The sequence below is a fragment of the Staurois parvus genome, unplaced genomic scaffold (assembly GCF_062004578.1).
Source record: "Staurois parvus isolate SC_StPar_1 unplaced genomic scaffold, SC_StPar_1.0 ptg002825l, whole genome shotgun sequence".
Lineage (NCBI taxonomy): Eukaryota > Metazoa > Chordata > Amphibia > Anura > Ranidae > Staurois > Staurois parvus.
Window position 1 is genome coordinate 72256 of NW_028320621.1, and position 18323 is coordinate 90578.

The window sequence follows — 18323 nt, forward strand, 5'->3', positions numbered from 1 at the left end:
GGGGATTGGAACACCTGAATCACATGATATGGAGGGGATTGGAACACCTGAATCACATGATATGGAGGGGATTGGAACACCTGAATCACATGATATGGAGGGGATTGGAACACCTGAATCACATGATTGGGAGGGGATTAGAACACCTGAATCACATGATTGGGAGGGGATTGGAACACCTGAATCACATGATATGGAGGGGATTGGAACACCTGAATCACATGATTGGGAGGGGATTGGAGCACCTGAATCACATGATTGGAAGGGGATTGGAACACCTGTATCACATGATATGGAGGGGATTGGAGAACCTGAATCACATGATTGGGAGGGGATTGGAGCACCAGAATCACATGATATGGAGGGGATTGGAACACCTGAATCACATGATATGGAGGGGATTGGAACATCTGAATCACATGATATGGAGGGGATTGGAACACCTGAATCACATGATATGGAGGGGATTGGAACACCTGAATCACATGATATGGAGAGGATTGGAACACCTGAATCACATGATTGGGAGGGGATTGGAACACCTGAATCACATGATTGGGAGGGGATTGGAACACCTGAATCACATGATATGGAGGGGATTGGAACACCTGAATCACATGATTGGGAGGGGATTGGAGCACCTGAATCACATGATATGGAGGGGATTGGAACACCTGTATCACATGATATGGAGGGGATTGGAGCACCTGAATCACATGATTGGGAGGGGATTGGAACACCTGTATCACATGATATGGAGGGGATTGGAACACCTGAATCACATGATTGGGAGGGGATTGGAGCACCTGAATCACATGATATGGAGGGGATTGGAACACCTGAATCACATGATATGGAGAGGATTGGAGCACCTAAATCACATGATTGGGAGGGGATTGGAACACCTGAATCACATGATTGGGAGGGGATTGGAACACCTGAATCACATGATATGGAGAGGATTGGAGCACCTAAATCACATGATTGGGAGGGGATTGGAACACCTGAATCACATGATTGGCAGGGGATTGGAACACCTGAATCACATGATTGGCAGGGGATTGGAACACCTGAATCACATGATATGGAGGGGATTGGAACACCTGAATCACATGATATGGAGGGGATTGGAACACCTGAATCACATGATATGGAGAGGATTGGAACACCTGAATCACATGATTGGGAGGGGATTGGAACACCTGAATCACATGATTGGGAGGGCGGGGCCAATACTTTTGGTAATCTAGTGTACATTATTCAGACAGGAGATACACAGTTACATTGTTGACCTAAAATGCAATGTTTGTTCTCTTTCAGCGGATTACATTGTCATGCAGTTCGGTCGCGTAGCGGAGGACGTGTTCACGATGGACTACAATTACCCCATGTGCGCCCTGCAGGCGTTCGCCATAGCCCTGTCCAGCTTTGACAGCAAACTGGCCTGCGAGTAACCAGGAGAAGAAAGAAAAAGAAAGAAAAAGAAAGCTGGCCGCCTACTTGTGTCTTACTCTCCTGTCTATGGGCCGATGACTTCGCTCACACAGTGTGTTTCGTTCTGTTGCCATGAAGAGGAGGAAGAACAGATCTCAGTGTTTACACTCGGCTAGATTTCTATTTCCGGGAAGTCTGTTTTTGTAAATAGGCGTTTGGCCGCTCCCCGAGCGTCTTGTGGGACTCAGTAGGGAACGTCAAGCTGGTGACCCATTGTGGAAAGTCGTCATATTTTTGTATTTGTTTTTTGGTCGGAGAGGTTTGGTGGGGGGGGGGGGGATCAGAGCTTTAACGAAACCCACAGACAGGGGATACGTTGCTAGACAGCTGACCCCCCCTCTGTGATCTGTTTAGGAAGGCGAAGAGAACCTCAGCCCTCTAGCTGCTGAGGAACTACAAGGCTCAGCAACTGGACGGCTCCTTTATATTTTCTTTACAACAGGACTGGTAAACCCGTAACAGAAAATGTCCTCATGTGAAAGAACTCCTGATAATGTTTGTATCAAATTTTATATAGAAAATGATACATTTTTTATCCTGCTACTGATGACCAGGCAAACTCTCCGGCCCGGACACGAGGCAAAGGGTGGATCTCCGGCCAGGAATTTTATGGGGCACCTTATGTGTTGAAGTTTTAAGCACTGAACGCTTTTATCCCACAGCCCAATCGCCCCGGTCATTTTTTTTGGTTCTTAGGAATTGGAAAGTATTTTCTGGAGAAATAGCTATCGCAATTCACGAATCTTCTGTCTGAGCAGTGATACCGAATGATGTGTTATGTGCAAATTGTTCTCATGTTTTCGGCAGCACATTGGATGGGAAGGGTGACATGCCTTATCCTCTGGGTTGCTCTTTGCGTCCGTAAAACAGTTACTCTCATACTATATAACCAAGAATTTCTGGGCACCTGACCACCACTGCTACTATGACTGATAGTATGTGACCCTCCCAATGATGGGGTCCACGTGTTTCCAGTGAAGGGTCCTGGTAGTATTACATCACACAAAGACATTGTAGACTATTGTGTTCTTCCAATGTTGTGGTAACATTTTGGTGAAGACGCTTTTCTGTTCCACCATGACTGTGACCTGTGTACAAACCAGCTCCATAAAGACATGAATTGCCCAGTTTGGTATGGAGGAGCTTGAGTGTCCTTCACAGAGCCCTGGCCTCAACCCTACTGAACATATTAAGTGTGGTAACAGTTTGGTGAAGACCCTTTTCTGTTCCACCATGACTGTGCCCTGTGTACAAAGCCAGCTCCATAAAGACATGATGGTTTGCCCAGTTTGGTATGGAGGAGCTTAAGTGTCCTTCACAGAGCCCTGGCCTCAACCCTACTGAACATATTAAGTGTGGTAACAGTTTGGTGAAGACCCTTTTCTGTTCCACCATGACTGTGCCCTGTGTACAAAGCCAGCTCCATAAAGACATGATGGTTTGCCCAGTTTGGTATGGAGGAGCTTAAGTGTCCTTCACAGAGCCCTGGCCTCAACCCTACTGAACATATTAAGTGTGGTAACAGTTTGGTGAAGACCCTTTTCTGTTCCACCATGACTGTGCCCTGTGTACAAAGCCAGCTCCATAAAGACATGATGGTTTGCCCAGTTTGGTATGGAGGAGCTTGAGTGTCCTTCACAGAGCCCTGGCCTCAACCCTACTGAACATATTAAGTGTGGTAACAGTTTGGTGAAGACCCTTTTCTGTTCCACCATGACTGTGCCCCTGTGTACAAAGTCAGCTCCATAAAGACATGGTTTGCCCAGTTTGGTATGGAGGAGCTTGAGTGTCCTTTGCAGAGCCCTGGCCTCAACCCTGCTGAACATCTTGGTAACAGTTTGGTAACAGTTTGGTGAAGACCCTTTTCTATTCCAGCAAGACTGTGACCCTGTGTACAAAGCCAGCATCACAAAGACATGATGGTTTTCCCAGTTTTGGCATGGAGGAACTTGAGTGTCCTTCGCAGAGCCCTGGCCTCAACCCTACTGAACATTTTCAGTGTGGTAACAGTTTGGTGAAGACCCTTTTCTATTCCAGCAAGACTGTGCCCTTGCGTACAAAGCCAGCTCCATAAAGACATGGTTTGCCCAGTTTGGTATGGAGGAGCTTGACAGTTCTGCAGAGCCCTGACTTCAACCATACTGAACACCTTTGGGATGAATTGGAACACCCATTACCAGCCAAGTCATTTTTTTGGTACCCAACATGGGGCTCAAGGTGTGATCCAGTCTTGTCATCCAAGATCAGTACCTGACCTCACAAATTTTCTTTTGGACGAGTGGGCAAGGGAACTAAATGTTCAAATCACCCTAAAGTCATTCAGTAGGGTTGAGGTTGGGGCTCCGTGCAGGACACTCCAGTTCCTCCACAAGAAACTGATCAAACCATGTTGAGTCTCCTGCACAGAGCTCTAACCTCAACCCTACTGAATGCCTTTGGGTTGAATTGAACAATTTAGATCCCTTACCCACTCATCCAAAAGAAAATCTGTGAGGTCAAGTACTGAGGTTGGATGAGAAGACTGAATCACACCTTGAGCCCCACATTTGGCACCTAAAAAAAAAAGACCTGGCTAGCAATGGGTCTTCCAATTGAGTTCCTCCACAACAAACTGGTCAAACCATGTCTTTATGGAGCTGGCATTTTTACAAAAGGGCACAGTCATATTGGAACAGAAAAGGTCCTTCACCACAAGGTTGGACAAAATTGTTTAAAATGGAGTTGTATGTTCTAGTATTAACAGTGCCTGGATGCACATGAACTATGGAGACCCCTCCAAATGATGGAATTCAGGTGTTTTCAGTAATAAGTACTAATAATACTACATCACACAACGACATTGTAGACTATTGTGTTCTTCTAACCTTGTGGTAACAGTTTGTTGAAGATCCTTTTCTATTCCAGCATGACTGTGGCCCTGTGTACAAAGCCAGCTCCATAAAGACATGATGGTTTGCCCAGGTTGGTGTGGAGGAACTTGAGTGTCCTTCACAGAGCCCTGACCTCAACATTACTGAATACGTCTTGGATAAATTGGAACACCCATTGTCAGCCAAGTAAATTTTTTTTGTTTTGGTGCCCAGTGTGGGGATCAAGATGTGATCCAGTCTTCATCCAAGATCAGTACCTGACCTCACAAATTTTCTTTTGGATGAATGGGTAAAGGAGCTAAAGTGTTCAAATCACCCCAAAGGCATTCAGTAGGGTTGAGATTGGGGCTTCGTGCAGGACATTCCAGTTCCTCCACACCAAACTGATCACAACATGTCAAGTGCAGAGCTCTAACCTCAACCCTACTGAACGCTTTTTGGGTTGAATGGAGCAATTTGGTTCCCTTGCCCGCTCATCCGAAAGAAAATTTTTGAGGTCAGGTACTGATGTTGGATGAGAAGACTGAATCATACCTTGAGCCCCACATTCGGCACCAAAAAAATAAAAGACCTGGCTTGCAATGGGTGTTCCAGTTCATCCCAAACCCTGACCTCACAAATTTTCTTTTGGATGAGTGGGCAAAGGAGCTAAAGTGTTCAAATCACCCAAAGGCATTCAGTAGGGTTGAGGTTGGGGCTTCATACAGGACACTCCAGTTCCTCCACACCAAACAGATCAAAACATGTCAAGTGCAGAGCTCTAACCTCAACCCTACTGAACGCCTTTGAGTTGAATTGAGCAATTTAGTTCCCTGGCCCACTCATCCGAAAGAAAATTTGTGAGGTCAGGTACTGATGTTGGATGAGCAGACTGAATCATACCATGAGCCCCACATTGGGCACCAAAAAAAAAAAAAAAAAGACATGGCTGGCAATGGGTGTTCTAATTCATCCCAAACCCTGACCTCACAAATTTTCTTTTGGATGAGTGGGCAAAGGAGCTAAAGTGTTCAAATCACCCTAAAGGCATTCAGTAGGGTTGAGGTTTGGGCTTCGTGCAGGACACATGAGGTCCTCCACACCAAACTGATCAGAACATGTCAAGTGCAAAGCTCTAACCTCAACCCTACTGAACGCTTTTGGGTTGAATTGAGCAATTTAGTTCCCTTGCCCACTCATCCGAAAGAAAATATGTGAGGTTGGGTGCTGATGTTGGATGAGAAGACTAAATCATACCTTGAGCCCCACATTGGGCACCAAAAAAAAAGACTTGGCTGTCAATGGGTGTTCCAATTCGTCCCAAAGGAGTTCAGTAGGCTTGAGGTCAGGGCTCTGTGCAGGACACTCGAGTTTCTCCACACCAAGCTGGTCAAACCATGTCTTTATGGAGCTGGTATTTTTACGAAAGGGCACAGTAGGAGGACAGCCACAACTGAAGCAAACTCAATATTACTCTTCATGAAGGCAGGAGGGATTAACTCCATATTAATGGCCATGGTTTCGGACTGGGATGCTCTACAAGGTCGTATAAGAGCGATGGTCAAGTGTCCACAAACCTTTGGAACCTTTTCTTAAAGAGACTTATGGGAGCAGCCATTTCTACTTCTCATTCCTGACCTGGAACCAGATTGCAGATAAATGTCTGGCTTTCCAGATAAATATATTCAGTTCAGGTCAGTAACTCAAACCTTACCGAACCCAGTTGGTCAGTGTAGTAGGAGAACATCTTTAGATATCTTCGATTGCCAATGCCAGTCTCCATGGATCCCTCAGGAAAGGTTTGCTTTAAAGGGAAAAAAAGTCTTTTGACCTGAAGTTTAAAGGTGCAGTCAATATAAAATGAAGCCTTGAGACGCGCACAGGGAGCTCTCCAACCTGCTCTGGATTTCTGTTTTCCATCCAAGATTTATCGAATTGTTTTCATCCTCCTCACCCCCGGATGTCAATGGTCTGGTTATCTGGGAACACTTGTTAGTAATGTAGAGAAGGGAAGTCCCAGATACGCCCCCTACAGGCTGCTTGTTGCCTTTTACATAAAAAGTGTCACAAGCTTACAGGGGTATCATAAAAAGGTAAAATAGTTGAATTTTCTGTCGTTTACAAATTCCCAGCCGGATTTATCAGTTCTCTGGTTGGTTTTTCGGCACGGCTATTCAATACGCATAAAAACAAAACACATTCCTGCCAATCGTTTACTGAAGATGAAATTCACAGCACAGAACCCACAGGCATGTTCACTCCATTCCCTGCCCACCAAAGGAGCTTACAATCTGACACATACTAAGGACAATTTTCAGTATGAAAGGAGCATTTCTGCAATGAAGATAAAAACGTAACTAAACTCAGAGATAATGTAAATGGAATAGAGAGATACAAAGTAACATTGTTTATAAACATCGATCAGACGGGAGAAAGAGAGATACAAAGTAACATTTTTCATAAACATCGATCAGACGGGAGATAGAGAGATACAAAGTAACATTGTTTATAAACATCGATCAGACGGGAGATAGAGAGATACAAAGTAACATTGTTTATAAACATCGATCAGAGGGAAGATGGAGATACAAAGTAGCATTGTTTATAAACAGTGATCAGACGGGAGACAAGGAGATACAAAGTAACATTGTTTATAAACATCGATCAGACGGGATATAGAGAGACACAAAGTAGCATTGTTTATAAACATCGATCAGACGGGAGGTAGAGAGACACAAAGTAACATTGTTTATAAACATCGATCAGACGGGAGATAGAGAGATACAAAGTAACATTGTTTATAAACATCAATCAGACGGGAGATAGAGAGACACAAAGTAACATTGTTTATAAACATCGATCAGACGGGAGATAGAGATACAAAGTAACATTGTTTATAAACATCGATCAGACGGGAGGTAGAGAGACACAAAGTAACATTGTTTATGAACATCGATCAGATGGGAGATAGAGATACAAAGTAACATTGTTTATAAACATTGATAAGACGGGAGATAGAGATACAAAGTAACATTGTTTATAAACATCGATCAGATGGGAGATAGAGAGACACAAAGTAACATTGTTTATAAACATCGATCAGACAGGAGATAGAGAGACAAAAAGTAACATTTTTCATAAACATCGATCAGATGGGAGATAGAGAGACACAAAGTAACATTGTTTATAAACATCGATCAGACAGGAGATAGAGAGACAAAAAGTAACATTTTTCATAAACATCGATCAGACGGGAGATAGAGAGATACAAAGTAACATTGTTTATAAACATTGTTCAGACGGGAGATAGAGAGATACAAAGTAACATTGTTTATAAACAGTGATCAGACGGGAGACAAGGAGATACAAAGTAACATTGTTTATAAACATCGATCAGACGGGATATAGAGAGACACAAAGTAACATTGTTTATAAACATCGATCAGACGGGAGATAGAGAGATACAACGTAACATTGTTTATAAACATCAATCAGACGGGAGATAGAGGGATACAAAGTAACATTGTTTATAAACATCGATCAGACGGGAGGTAGAGAGACACAAAGTAACATTGTTTATAAACATCGATCAGATGGGAGATAGAGATACAAAGTAACATTGTTTATAAACATCGATCAGACGGGATATAGAAAGACACAAAGTAGCATTGTTTATAAACATCGATCAGACGGGAGATGGAGAGATACAAAGTAACATTGTTTATAAACATCGATCAGACGGGAGGTAGAGAGACACAAAGTAACATTGTTTATAAACATCGATCAGACGGGAGATAGAGAGATACAAAGTAACATTGTTTATAAACATCGATCAGACGGGAGATGGAGAGATACAAAGTAACATTGTTTATAAACATCGATCAGACGGGAGATAGAGAGACACAAAGTAACATTGTTTATAAACATCGATCAGACGGGAGATAGAGGGATACAAAGTAACATTGTTTATAAACATCGATCAGACGGGAGATGGAGAGATACAAAGTAACATTGTTTATAAACATCGATCAGACGGGAGATAGAGAGATACAAAGTAACATTGTTTATAAACATCGATCAGACGGGAGATGGAGAGATACAAAGTAACATTGTTTATAAACATCGATCAGACGGGAGGTAGAGAGACACAAAGTAACATTGTTTATAAACATCGATCAGACGGGAGATAGAGAGACACAAAGTAACATTGTTTATAAACATCGATCAGACGGGAGATAGAGATACAAAGTAACATTGTTTATAAACATCGATCAGACGGGAGATGGAGAGATACAAAGTAACATTGTTTATAAACATCGATCAGACGGGAGATAGAGAGATACAAAGTAACATTGTTTATAAACATCGATCAGATGGGAGATAGAGAGATACAAAGTAACATTGTTTATAAACATCGATCAGACGGGAGGTAGAGAGATACAAAGTAACATTGTTTATAAACATCGATCAGACGGGAGATAGAGACACAAAGTAACATTGTTTATAAACATCGATCAGATGGGATTTAGAGAGATACAAAGTAACATTGTTTATAAACATCGATCAGACGGGAGATAGAGAGATACAAAGTAACATTGTTTATAAACATCGATCAGACGGGAGATAGAGAGATACAAAGTAACATTGTTTATAAACATCGATCAGACGGGAGATGGAGAGATACAAAGTAACATTGTTTATAAACATCGATCAGACGGGAGGTAGAGAGACACAAAGTAACATTGTTTATAAACATCGATCAGACGGGAGATAGAGAGACACAAAGTAACATTGTTTATAAACATCGATCAGACGGGAGATAGAGATACAAAGTAACATTGTTTATAAACATCGATCAGACGGGAGATGGAGAGATACAAAGTAACATTGTTTATAAACATCGATCAGACGGGATATAGAGAGATACAAAGTAACATTGTTTATAAACATCGATCAGACGGGAGATAGAGAGATACAAAGTAACATTGTTTATAAACATCGATCAGATGGGAGATAGAGAGATACAAAGTAACATTGTTTATAAACATCGATCAGACGGGAGGTAGAGAGATACAAAGTAACATTGTTTATAAACATCGATCAGACGGGAGATAGAGACACAAAGTAACATTGTTTATAAACATCGATCAGATGGGATTTAGAGAGATACAAAGTAACATTGTTTATAAACATCGATCAGACGGGAGATAGAGAGACACAAAGTAACATTGTTTATAAACATCGATCAGACGGGAGATAGAGAGACACAAAGTAACATTGTTTATAAACATCGATCAGATGGGATTTAGAGAGATACAAAGTAACCTTTTGTAACAACTGCTGTTCAATACACATAAAAGCAAAACACGTTCCTGCCATTCACTTAGTGAAGACCAATTGCACAGCACAGAGCTCACAGCCACATTCACACCATTCCCTGCCTGCTGATGGAGCTGATTACCTCTCACTGTCCTTCCATGTGGAGTTGGTGGCTGAATTGGTCAGGTGATCAGAACAATTACCTGTTGAATTTGCTGAAGATGTTCTTACCTAAAATTTTAAAAAAAGGAAAACTAATGCAGTCCCCACATGTAAAGACTGCACGCTGCAACATACCACATCTGTATTCTTGGGTTTTGTGTCCCCGCGCTGCCATTTTCATGATTACGGCATGTGTGCAGATGTGCAGAGGGCTTTACCTGGCCTTCAGGTCCTGGCAGGACCCTCTGACACATCTGTGCCTGTGCAGGGGATTTCCTTCGGTGGAGGTTTGGGACTCCCGTAACTGCCATCTTTGCACACGCATGGGGAAAGCTGCACTTGCGCAAATGTGTGGGAAAGCCATTCATATGCAGTTGGGATTCCCACACATCTGCAAGACCTGAAGCCCTGCAGCACATCTGCACAGGCACATCCTAGAGCACGGGTGTCAAACTGGTGCCACTCAGGGGAGAACTGACCATTGGAGTTCTCGGGCACTGCCTGAGGGCCCAGGGTCAGTAGGGGGCCCCATGAGATGCTCCTAGTACCTTTCATAGGCTTTTTTGGGTGTGGTTTGAGTGTGGGCAAGGACACAGAGGCCCCATGATCCCCTATTGCCCAGGGGCCCCATAAGTTCTTACTCCGCCCCTGGTGCCCCTCCAGCTGTTACCAAACTACAAGTCCCATGAGGCATCGCAAGATTGACAGTTACAAACATGACTCCCACAGACAGGAGCATGATGGGACCAGGGGCGGACTGACAACTCATGGGGCCCCCGGGCAATAGGGGATCATGGGGCCCCTGTGTCCTTGCCCACACCCAAAAAAGCCTATGAAAAAGGTACCAGGGGCATCTCGTGGGGCCCCCTACTGATCCCGGGCCCTCGGGCAGTGCCCGAGTGCTTGAATGTTCAGTGGATGGGACTTGCAGTTTCGCAACAGCTGGAGGGCCGCCAGTTTGACACCCCTGTCCTAGTGCCCTATCAAACCATGAAGTATTTCAAGAAGGGGACTTTTGGGGACTTTTGAGGTGCCGACAAAGGATATGTATATAAAAACATTAATTTTATCGACACAAAATTGTATCAGATCAAACGTATCTGTTATTATACACTTGGTATCATTATCATATATATGTATCCTTTTGCCGGAACCCCTACTTTTTGGTTTGATGGATCTGTTGGGATGCTGGTGCCCTCGGTTTCTCCTCTATCCATTCTTTGTACATTTTTAGGTCATTCTCATTTAGGCCAAAAAAATGCTCCTTTGAAACACAAATTAAAAACCAAACAAAAAAAATATCCATATGTGTGTGTTGGGGGGTGGGAGTGGGGGGGGGGCTAAGGGCAAAATAGTTTTAGGGTTCAGATCCACTTTCAGGTATCAAGTTGCTGTCTCTCTGATCATGATGGAGGGATCACCAGAAGATCAGATCCAGGATTTGTGTTTAGGAGTGCCTATTAAAAAAAAAAAAAAAATGTCCGACGCGTTTCGGGTGAATGGACTTCTCTTCTTCAGGGCTGACATGTAAAAGGACAATTAGAATATCATCTAAGACAAGAGTTTCTAATAATTCAATTTCATGGCGGGCCGCATCAGCATTATGGCTGCCCTCAAAGGGCCGGTTGTATCTGTAAGACGTCCTGAACACCCCTCCCCCCTTTACATCAACTGTCAAGAGCCCCCATACCATCAGAAATTAAGAATCCCCCACCCTCCCTTACATCACAGTGACCCCCTCACCTTGTGTTGCTGATGCTGAGACTGAAGCTTAGGGTGGTGCTGGGAAGCAGAATGTGCAGGTTCTGGAGGAGGACCAGAGGAGGGCTGGAGTCTGCTGAATGCTGAGACCGGGGAGAGGTGGAGATGAAAGGGTGCTGTGGCTTCACAGAGAAGCACAGGATCTGTAGGAGGAGTTCTGTCCTCCTCTCTGCTGCTGATTGGTGAGACAGGGTGGGGGTGGAGACAAGGGGGGTGCCGCAGTTTCAGGAGAGGTGGGAAGGCTACATGAAATGACCTGGTTGGCCAGGTTCGGCCCACGGGCCTTGTGTTTGACACATGATCTAAGATATACAGTATAGTCATCCTATAGACGTAGAAGGAACAAGAATATACAACACCATCTGAACCGAATATTTTATTGTTCTTCCCATGGTCCCCGAAAGGCGTTGGTTGTATCTGAAGTTTCAGTTCAATAAGCTCTTTAAATAAGTTTATGACCATTTTTTAGGCACTCCTAAACATGTCTCCAAAACTGGTCACATGGTCTTTCTGGACAGGAACTGAGCTGAGGGTTGGAGGACATCTCCTCCCACCACCCCACCATCATCTTATCCAAATGTTGAAGTCTTTGAATGTTATTAGAAGTTCTTTTACATAAGACGATGTGTAAAATGGGTTGAGTGACCCTCATCACGTTGGGTTGAGCGACCCCCAGCGCCTTGGATTGAGCAGCCTCCAATGCCTTGGGATGAGTTGAGCAGCCCCCAGCGCCTTGGGTTTGGTTGAGTAGCTCTTAAAGGATTGGATTGGGTTGAGTGGCCCTCAGTGTCTTGGGTTGGGTTGAGCGGCCCTCAGAACATTGGGTTCAGTGGCCCTCAGTGTCCTTGGTTGGATTGAGTAGTCCTCAGCACCTTTGGGTTGGGTTGAGTGGCCCTCAGTGCCCTGGGTTGGGTTGAGCGGTCCTCAGCGCTGTTGGGTTGGGTTGAGTGGCCCTCAGTGCCCTGGGTTGGGTTGAGTGGCCCTCAGCGCCCTGGATTGGGTTGAGCAATCCTCAATGCCTCTGGGTTGGGTTGAGTGGCCCTCAGAACCCTGGGTTGGGTTGATGGGTTGAGCGGCCTTAAGCGACTTTGGGTTGGGTTGAGTGGGCCTCAGAGCCCTGGGTTGGGTTGAGCAATCCTCAATGCCTCTGGGTTGGGTGGCCCTCAGAGCTCTTGGGTTGGGTTGAGTGGCCCTCAGCACCCTGGGCTGAGTTGAGAAATCCTCAATGCCTCTGGATTGGGTTGGGTGGCCCTCAGCACCCTGGGCTGAGTTGAGCAATCCTCAATGCCTCTGGGTTGGGTTGGGTGGCCATCAGCACCCTGGGTTGGGTTGAGCAATCCTCAATGCCTCTGGGTTGGGTGGCCCTCAGCACCCTGGGTTGGGTTGAGCAATCCTCAATGCCTCTTGGTTGGGTTGCCTTCAGCACCCTGGGTTGGGTTGAGCAATCCTCAATGCCTCTTGGTTGGGTTAGGTGGCCCTCAGTGCCCTGGGTTGGGTTGATCGGTCTTCAGCGCCTCTGGGTTGGGTTGAGTGGCTCTCAGCATCTTGGGTTGAGTTGAGTGGGCCTCAGAGCCCTGGCTTGGGTTGAACAATCCTCAATGCCTTTGGGTTGGGTGACCCTCAGCACCCTGGGTTGGGTTGAGCAATCTTCAATGCCTCTGGGTTGGGTGGCCCTCAACACCCTGGGTTGGGTTGAGCAATCCTCAATGCCTCTGGGTTGGGTGGCCCTCAACACCCTGGGTTGGGTTGAGCAATCTTCAATGCCTCTGGGTTGGGTGGCCCTCAACACCCTGGGTTGGGTTGAGCAATCCTCAATGCCTCTGGGTTGGGTTGGGTGGCCCTCAGCACCCTGGGTTGGGTTGAGCAATCCTCAATGCCTCTGGGTTGGGTTGGGTTGGGTGGCCCTCAGCACCCTGGGTTGGGTTGAGCAATCCTCAATGCCTCTGGGTTGGGTTGGGTGGCCCTCAGAACCCTGGGTTGGGTTGAGCAATCCTCAATGCCTTTGGGTTGGGTTGGGTGGCCCTCAGCGTGGTCTGAATTGTACAATAAAGAAGTTGCCTTGTCTATTTTACTAGAAAACTAACCGACTCCTCTTGGTTGTCCCTGTTCAGTGTATATCGGACGCTAATCTCTAACGCTGACTTGTCCTAGCGACGTCTATAACTGTGCCGAGTTCGCTGTTAACAATGGATCGATTTTTACTCCAGAAGCACAAGCCGCGCCATGCCTTCACTCATCCCGGAAACCGTTTTTGTTTCTTTCTTCTTCGGTGTGTAACTAACCCGCTTCCCGCCATTGCCGATATCGTGATGATCAAAGTTCCTTCCTTTCCATTTCTAGTCATCGATAGAGAATCCTTCTAACCCTCAGTGACGGGGGAGACTCCTCCCTTTTTCGTTATTCAGAACTTTTTTTTTTGGTCTCTGTAAAATGAGGGCGGGTGAATATTTTGAAAGTGTATTATATATTAAAAAGAGATAACTGTTCATGATTGTACGAGATTTCTTTATTTCATCGTTATGGTCTACGGACCGGCCATTGTTCTTCATTCTGACCTCCGGCCATCCCTCCAGTCTTGTACAGGTGTACCGGCTCCTCCCCTCCAGTCTTGTACAGGTGTACCGGCTCCTCCCCTCCAGTCTTGTACAGGTGTACCGGCTCCTCCCCTCCAGTCTTGTACAGGTGTACCGGCTCCTCCCCTCCAGTCTTGCACAGGTGTACCGGCTCCTCCCCTCCAGTATTGCACAGGTGTACCGGCTCCTCCCCTCCAGTATTGCACAGGTGTACCGGCTCCTCCCCTCCAGTCTTGTACAGGTGTACAGTCTCCTCCCCTCCAGTCTTGTACAGGTGTACCGGCTCCTCCCCTCCAGTCTTGCACAGATGTAACGGCTCCTCCCCTCCAGTCTTGTACAAGGGTACCGGCTCCTCCCCTCCAGTCTTGTACAGGTGTACCGGCTCCTCCCCTCCAGTCTTGTACAGGTGTACCGGCTCTTCCCCTCCAGTCTTGTACAGGTGTACCGGCTCCTCCCCTCCAGTCTTGTACAGGTGTACCGGCTCCTCCCCTCCAGTCTTGTACAGGTGTACCGGTTCCTCCCCTCCAGTCTTGTACAGGTGTACCGGCTCCTCCCCTCCAGTCTTGCACAGGGGTACCGGCTCCTCCCCTCCAGTCTTGCACAGGTGTACCGGCTCCTCCCCTCCAGTCTTGCACAGGTGTACCGGTTCCTCCCCTCCAGTCTTGTACAGGGGTACCAGCTCCTCCCCTCCAGTCTTGCACAGGTGTACCAGCTCCTCCCCTCCAGTCTTGTACAGGGGTACCGGGCTCCTCCCCTCCAGTCTTGTACAGGGGTACCAGCTCTTCCCCTTCAGTCTTGCACAGGTGTACAGGCTCCTCCCCTCCAGTATTTCACAGGTGTACCGGCTCCTCCCCTTCAGTCTTGCACAGATGTACCGGCTCCTCCCCTTTAGTCTTGCACAGGAGTACTGGCTCCTCCCCTCCTGTTTTGCACAGGTGTACCGGCTCCTCCCCTAAAGTCTTGCACAGGTGTACCAGCTCCTCCCCTTCAGTCTGGCACAGTTGTACCAGCTCCTCCCCTTCAGTCTTGCACAGGTGTGCCAGCTCCTCCCCTCCAGTGTTGCACAGGCGTACCAGCTCCTCCCCTTCAGTCTTGCACAGATGTACCGGCTCCTCCCCTTCAGTCTTGCACAGGTGTACTGGCTCCTCCCCTTCAGTCTTGAACAGGTGTACCGGCTCCTCCCCTTCAATCTTGCACAGGTGTACCGGCTCCTCCTCTTCAGTCTTGCACAGGTGTACCGTCTCCTCCCTTTCAGTCTTGCACAGGTGTACAGGCTCCTCCCCTCCAGTCTTGCACAGGTGTGCCGTCTCCTCTCCTGGACTTGAATGGCTTCCTCTGATTTCACTGCACACTCTGAGCTTCTCAGAGTATGCATTAGAAGCTTCAGCCAGTCAGATAGAGCTCTGCCTCATTTCCTGGCTGGAGGATGTCCAGCATCTTCTAGCCCTTTCCTCCCCAGCCTGACTGTCCCTGGCCCCGCCCCTTTCATTCATTGGATTTCAGTTCTTTCAGTCATGGAGGCTCGGTATCACATGTGGGTGTTGCCTACAGTACTGTGCAAAAGTTGTAGGCAGCTGTGAATAAATGCTGTAAAGAATGCGTTCCATCACCTCCAGGACTCCTTGTTCTTCTTAGATAGTTCCTGATGACATTGGCTGGATGTTTGGGGGGGGCGGGGGGGGTGGATGTCCTGCTGCAGAATACATTTGGGGCCAATCACCAATTCCCTGATGGTATGACATGATGGAGAAGTATCTGCCGGTATTTCTCAGGATTGAGGACACCATTGATCCCGACCAAATCTCCAACTCCATTTACAGAAATGAAGCCCCAAACTTGCAAAGAACCTCCACCATGCTTCACAGTTGGCTGCAGACATTCATTATTGTGCCGATCTCCAGCCAACAAACTGCCTCCTGCTACAGACAAATACTTTACCCTTTGACTCCTCAGTCCAGAGCACCTCTCCTTACCTGACCACTGCTTATACAGTCCTCAGCGTTACCCAACCACTGCGTCTACGCTCCTCAATATTACCCGACCACTGCATCTACACTCCTCAACATTACCCAACCACTGCGTCTACACTACTCAATGTTACCCGACCACTGCGTCTACACTCCTCAATGTTACCCAACCACTGCGTCTACACTCCTCAATGTTACCCAACCACTGCGTCTACACTCCTCAATGTTACCCAACCACTGCGTCTACGCTCCTCAATATTACCCGACCACTGCGTCTACACTCCTCAACATTACCCAACCACTGCATCTACTCTCCTCAATGTTACCCGACCACTGCATCTACTCTCCTCAATATTACCCGACCACTGCATCTACTCTCCTCAATGTTACCCGACCACTGCATCTACTCTCCTCAATATTACCCGACCACTGCATCTACTCTCCTCAATGTTACCCAACCACTGCATCTACTCTCCTCAATATTACCCGACCACTGCGTCTACACTCCTAAACATTACCCAACCACTGCGTCTACACTACTCAATGTTACCCGACCACTGCGTCTACACTCCTTATTGTTACCTGACCACTGCATCTACTCTCCTCAATGTTACCCGACCACTGCGTCTACACTCCTCAATATTACCCGACCACTGCGTCTACACTCCTAAACATTACCCAACCACTGCGTCTACACTACTCAATGTTACCCGACCACTGCGTCTACACTCCTTATTGTTACCTGACCACTGCGTCTACACTCCTCAATGTTACCCGACCACTGCGTCTACACTCCTCAATGTTACCCAACCACTGCGTCTACTCTCCTCAATGTTACCCGACCACTGCGTCTACACTCCTCAACATTACCCAACCACTGCATCTACACTCCTCAACATTACCCAACCACTGCATCTACACTCCTCAACATTACCCAACCACTGCATCTACACTCCTCAACATTACCCAACCACTGCATCTACACTCCTCAACATTACCCAACCACTGCATCTACGCTCCTCAATGTTACCCGACCACTGCGTCTACGCTCCTCAACATTACCCGACCACTGCGTCTACCCTCCTCAATGTTACCCGACCACTGCGTCTACACTCCTCAACATTACCCAACCACTGCATCTACACTCCTCAACATTACCCAATCACTGCGTCTACACTCCTCAACATTACCCAACCACTGCGTCTACACTCCTCAACATTACCCAACCACTGCATCTACACTCCTCAACATTACCCAACCACTGCATCTACACTCCTCAACATTACCCAACCACTGCATCTACGCTCCTCAATGTTACCCGACCACTGCGTCTACCCTCCTCAATGTTACCTGACCACTGCGTCTACGCTCCTCAATGTTACCCGACCACTGCGTCTATGCTCCTCAACGTTACCCGACCACTGCGTCTACACTCCTCAACGTTACCCGACCACTGCGTCTACACCCCTCAACGTTACCCGAACACTGCATCTACTCTCCTCACCGTTACCCGACCACTGCGTCTACACTCCTCACCGTTACCCGACCACTGCGTCTACACTCCTCAACGTTACCCGACCACTGCGTCTACACTCCTTAACGTTACCCGACCACTGCGTCTACACTCCTCAACGTTACCCGACCACTGCGTCTACACCCCTCAACGTTACCCGACCACTGCGTCTACACCCCTCAACGTTACCCGACCACTGCGTCTACACCCCTCAACGTTACCCGACCACTGCGTCTACACCCCTCAACGTTACCCGACCACTGCGTCTACACCCCTCAACGTTACCCGACCACTGCGTCTACACTCCTCAACGTTACCCGACCACTGCGTCTACACTCCTCAATATTACCCGACCACTGCATCTACTCTCCTCAATGTTACCCGACCACTGCATCTACTCTCCTCAATATTACCCGACCACTGCATCTACTCTCCTCAATGTTACCCGACCACTGCGTCTACACTCCTCAATGTTACCCAACCACTGCATCTACTCTCCTCAATATTACCCGACCACTGCGTCTACACTCCTAAACATTACCCAACCACTGCGTCTACACTACTCAATGTTACCCGACCACTGCGTCTACACTCCTTATTGTTACCTGACCACTGCGTCTACACTCCTCAATGTTACCCGAACACTGCGTCTACACTCCTCAATGTTACCCAACCACTGCGTCTA

General features: G+C 46.9%; 1 protein-coding gene across 2 annotated transcripts in view; it reads left to right on the forward strand.

Annotated features, from left to right (window-relative positions):
• The window catches only part of LOC149429076 (tubby protein homolog), a 70037-nt gene extending 55966 nt beyond the window's left edge, over positions 1-14071 (forward strand). For both annotated transcript variants that reach the window (XM_089666760.1, XM_089666759.1), the window contains one exon: positions 1321-14071. In XM_089666760.1, coding sequence (XP_089522886.1) covers positions 1321-1454 — 134 coding nt within the window. In that variant the 3' untranslated portion in view covers positions 1455-14071. The remainder of the gene's footprint in view (positions 1-1320) is intronic.
• Positions 14072-18323: the final 4252 nt, after the last annotated feature.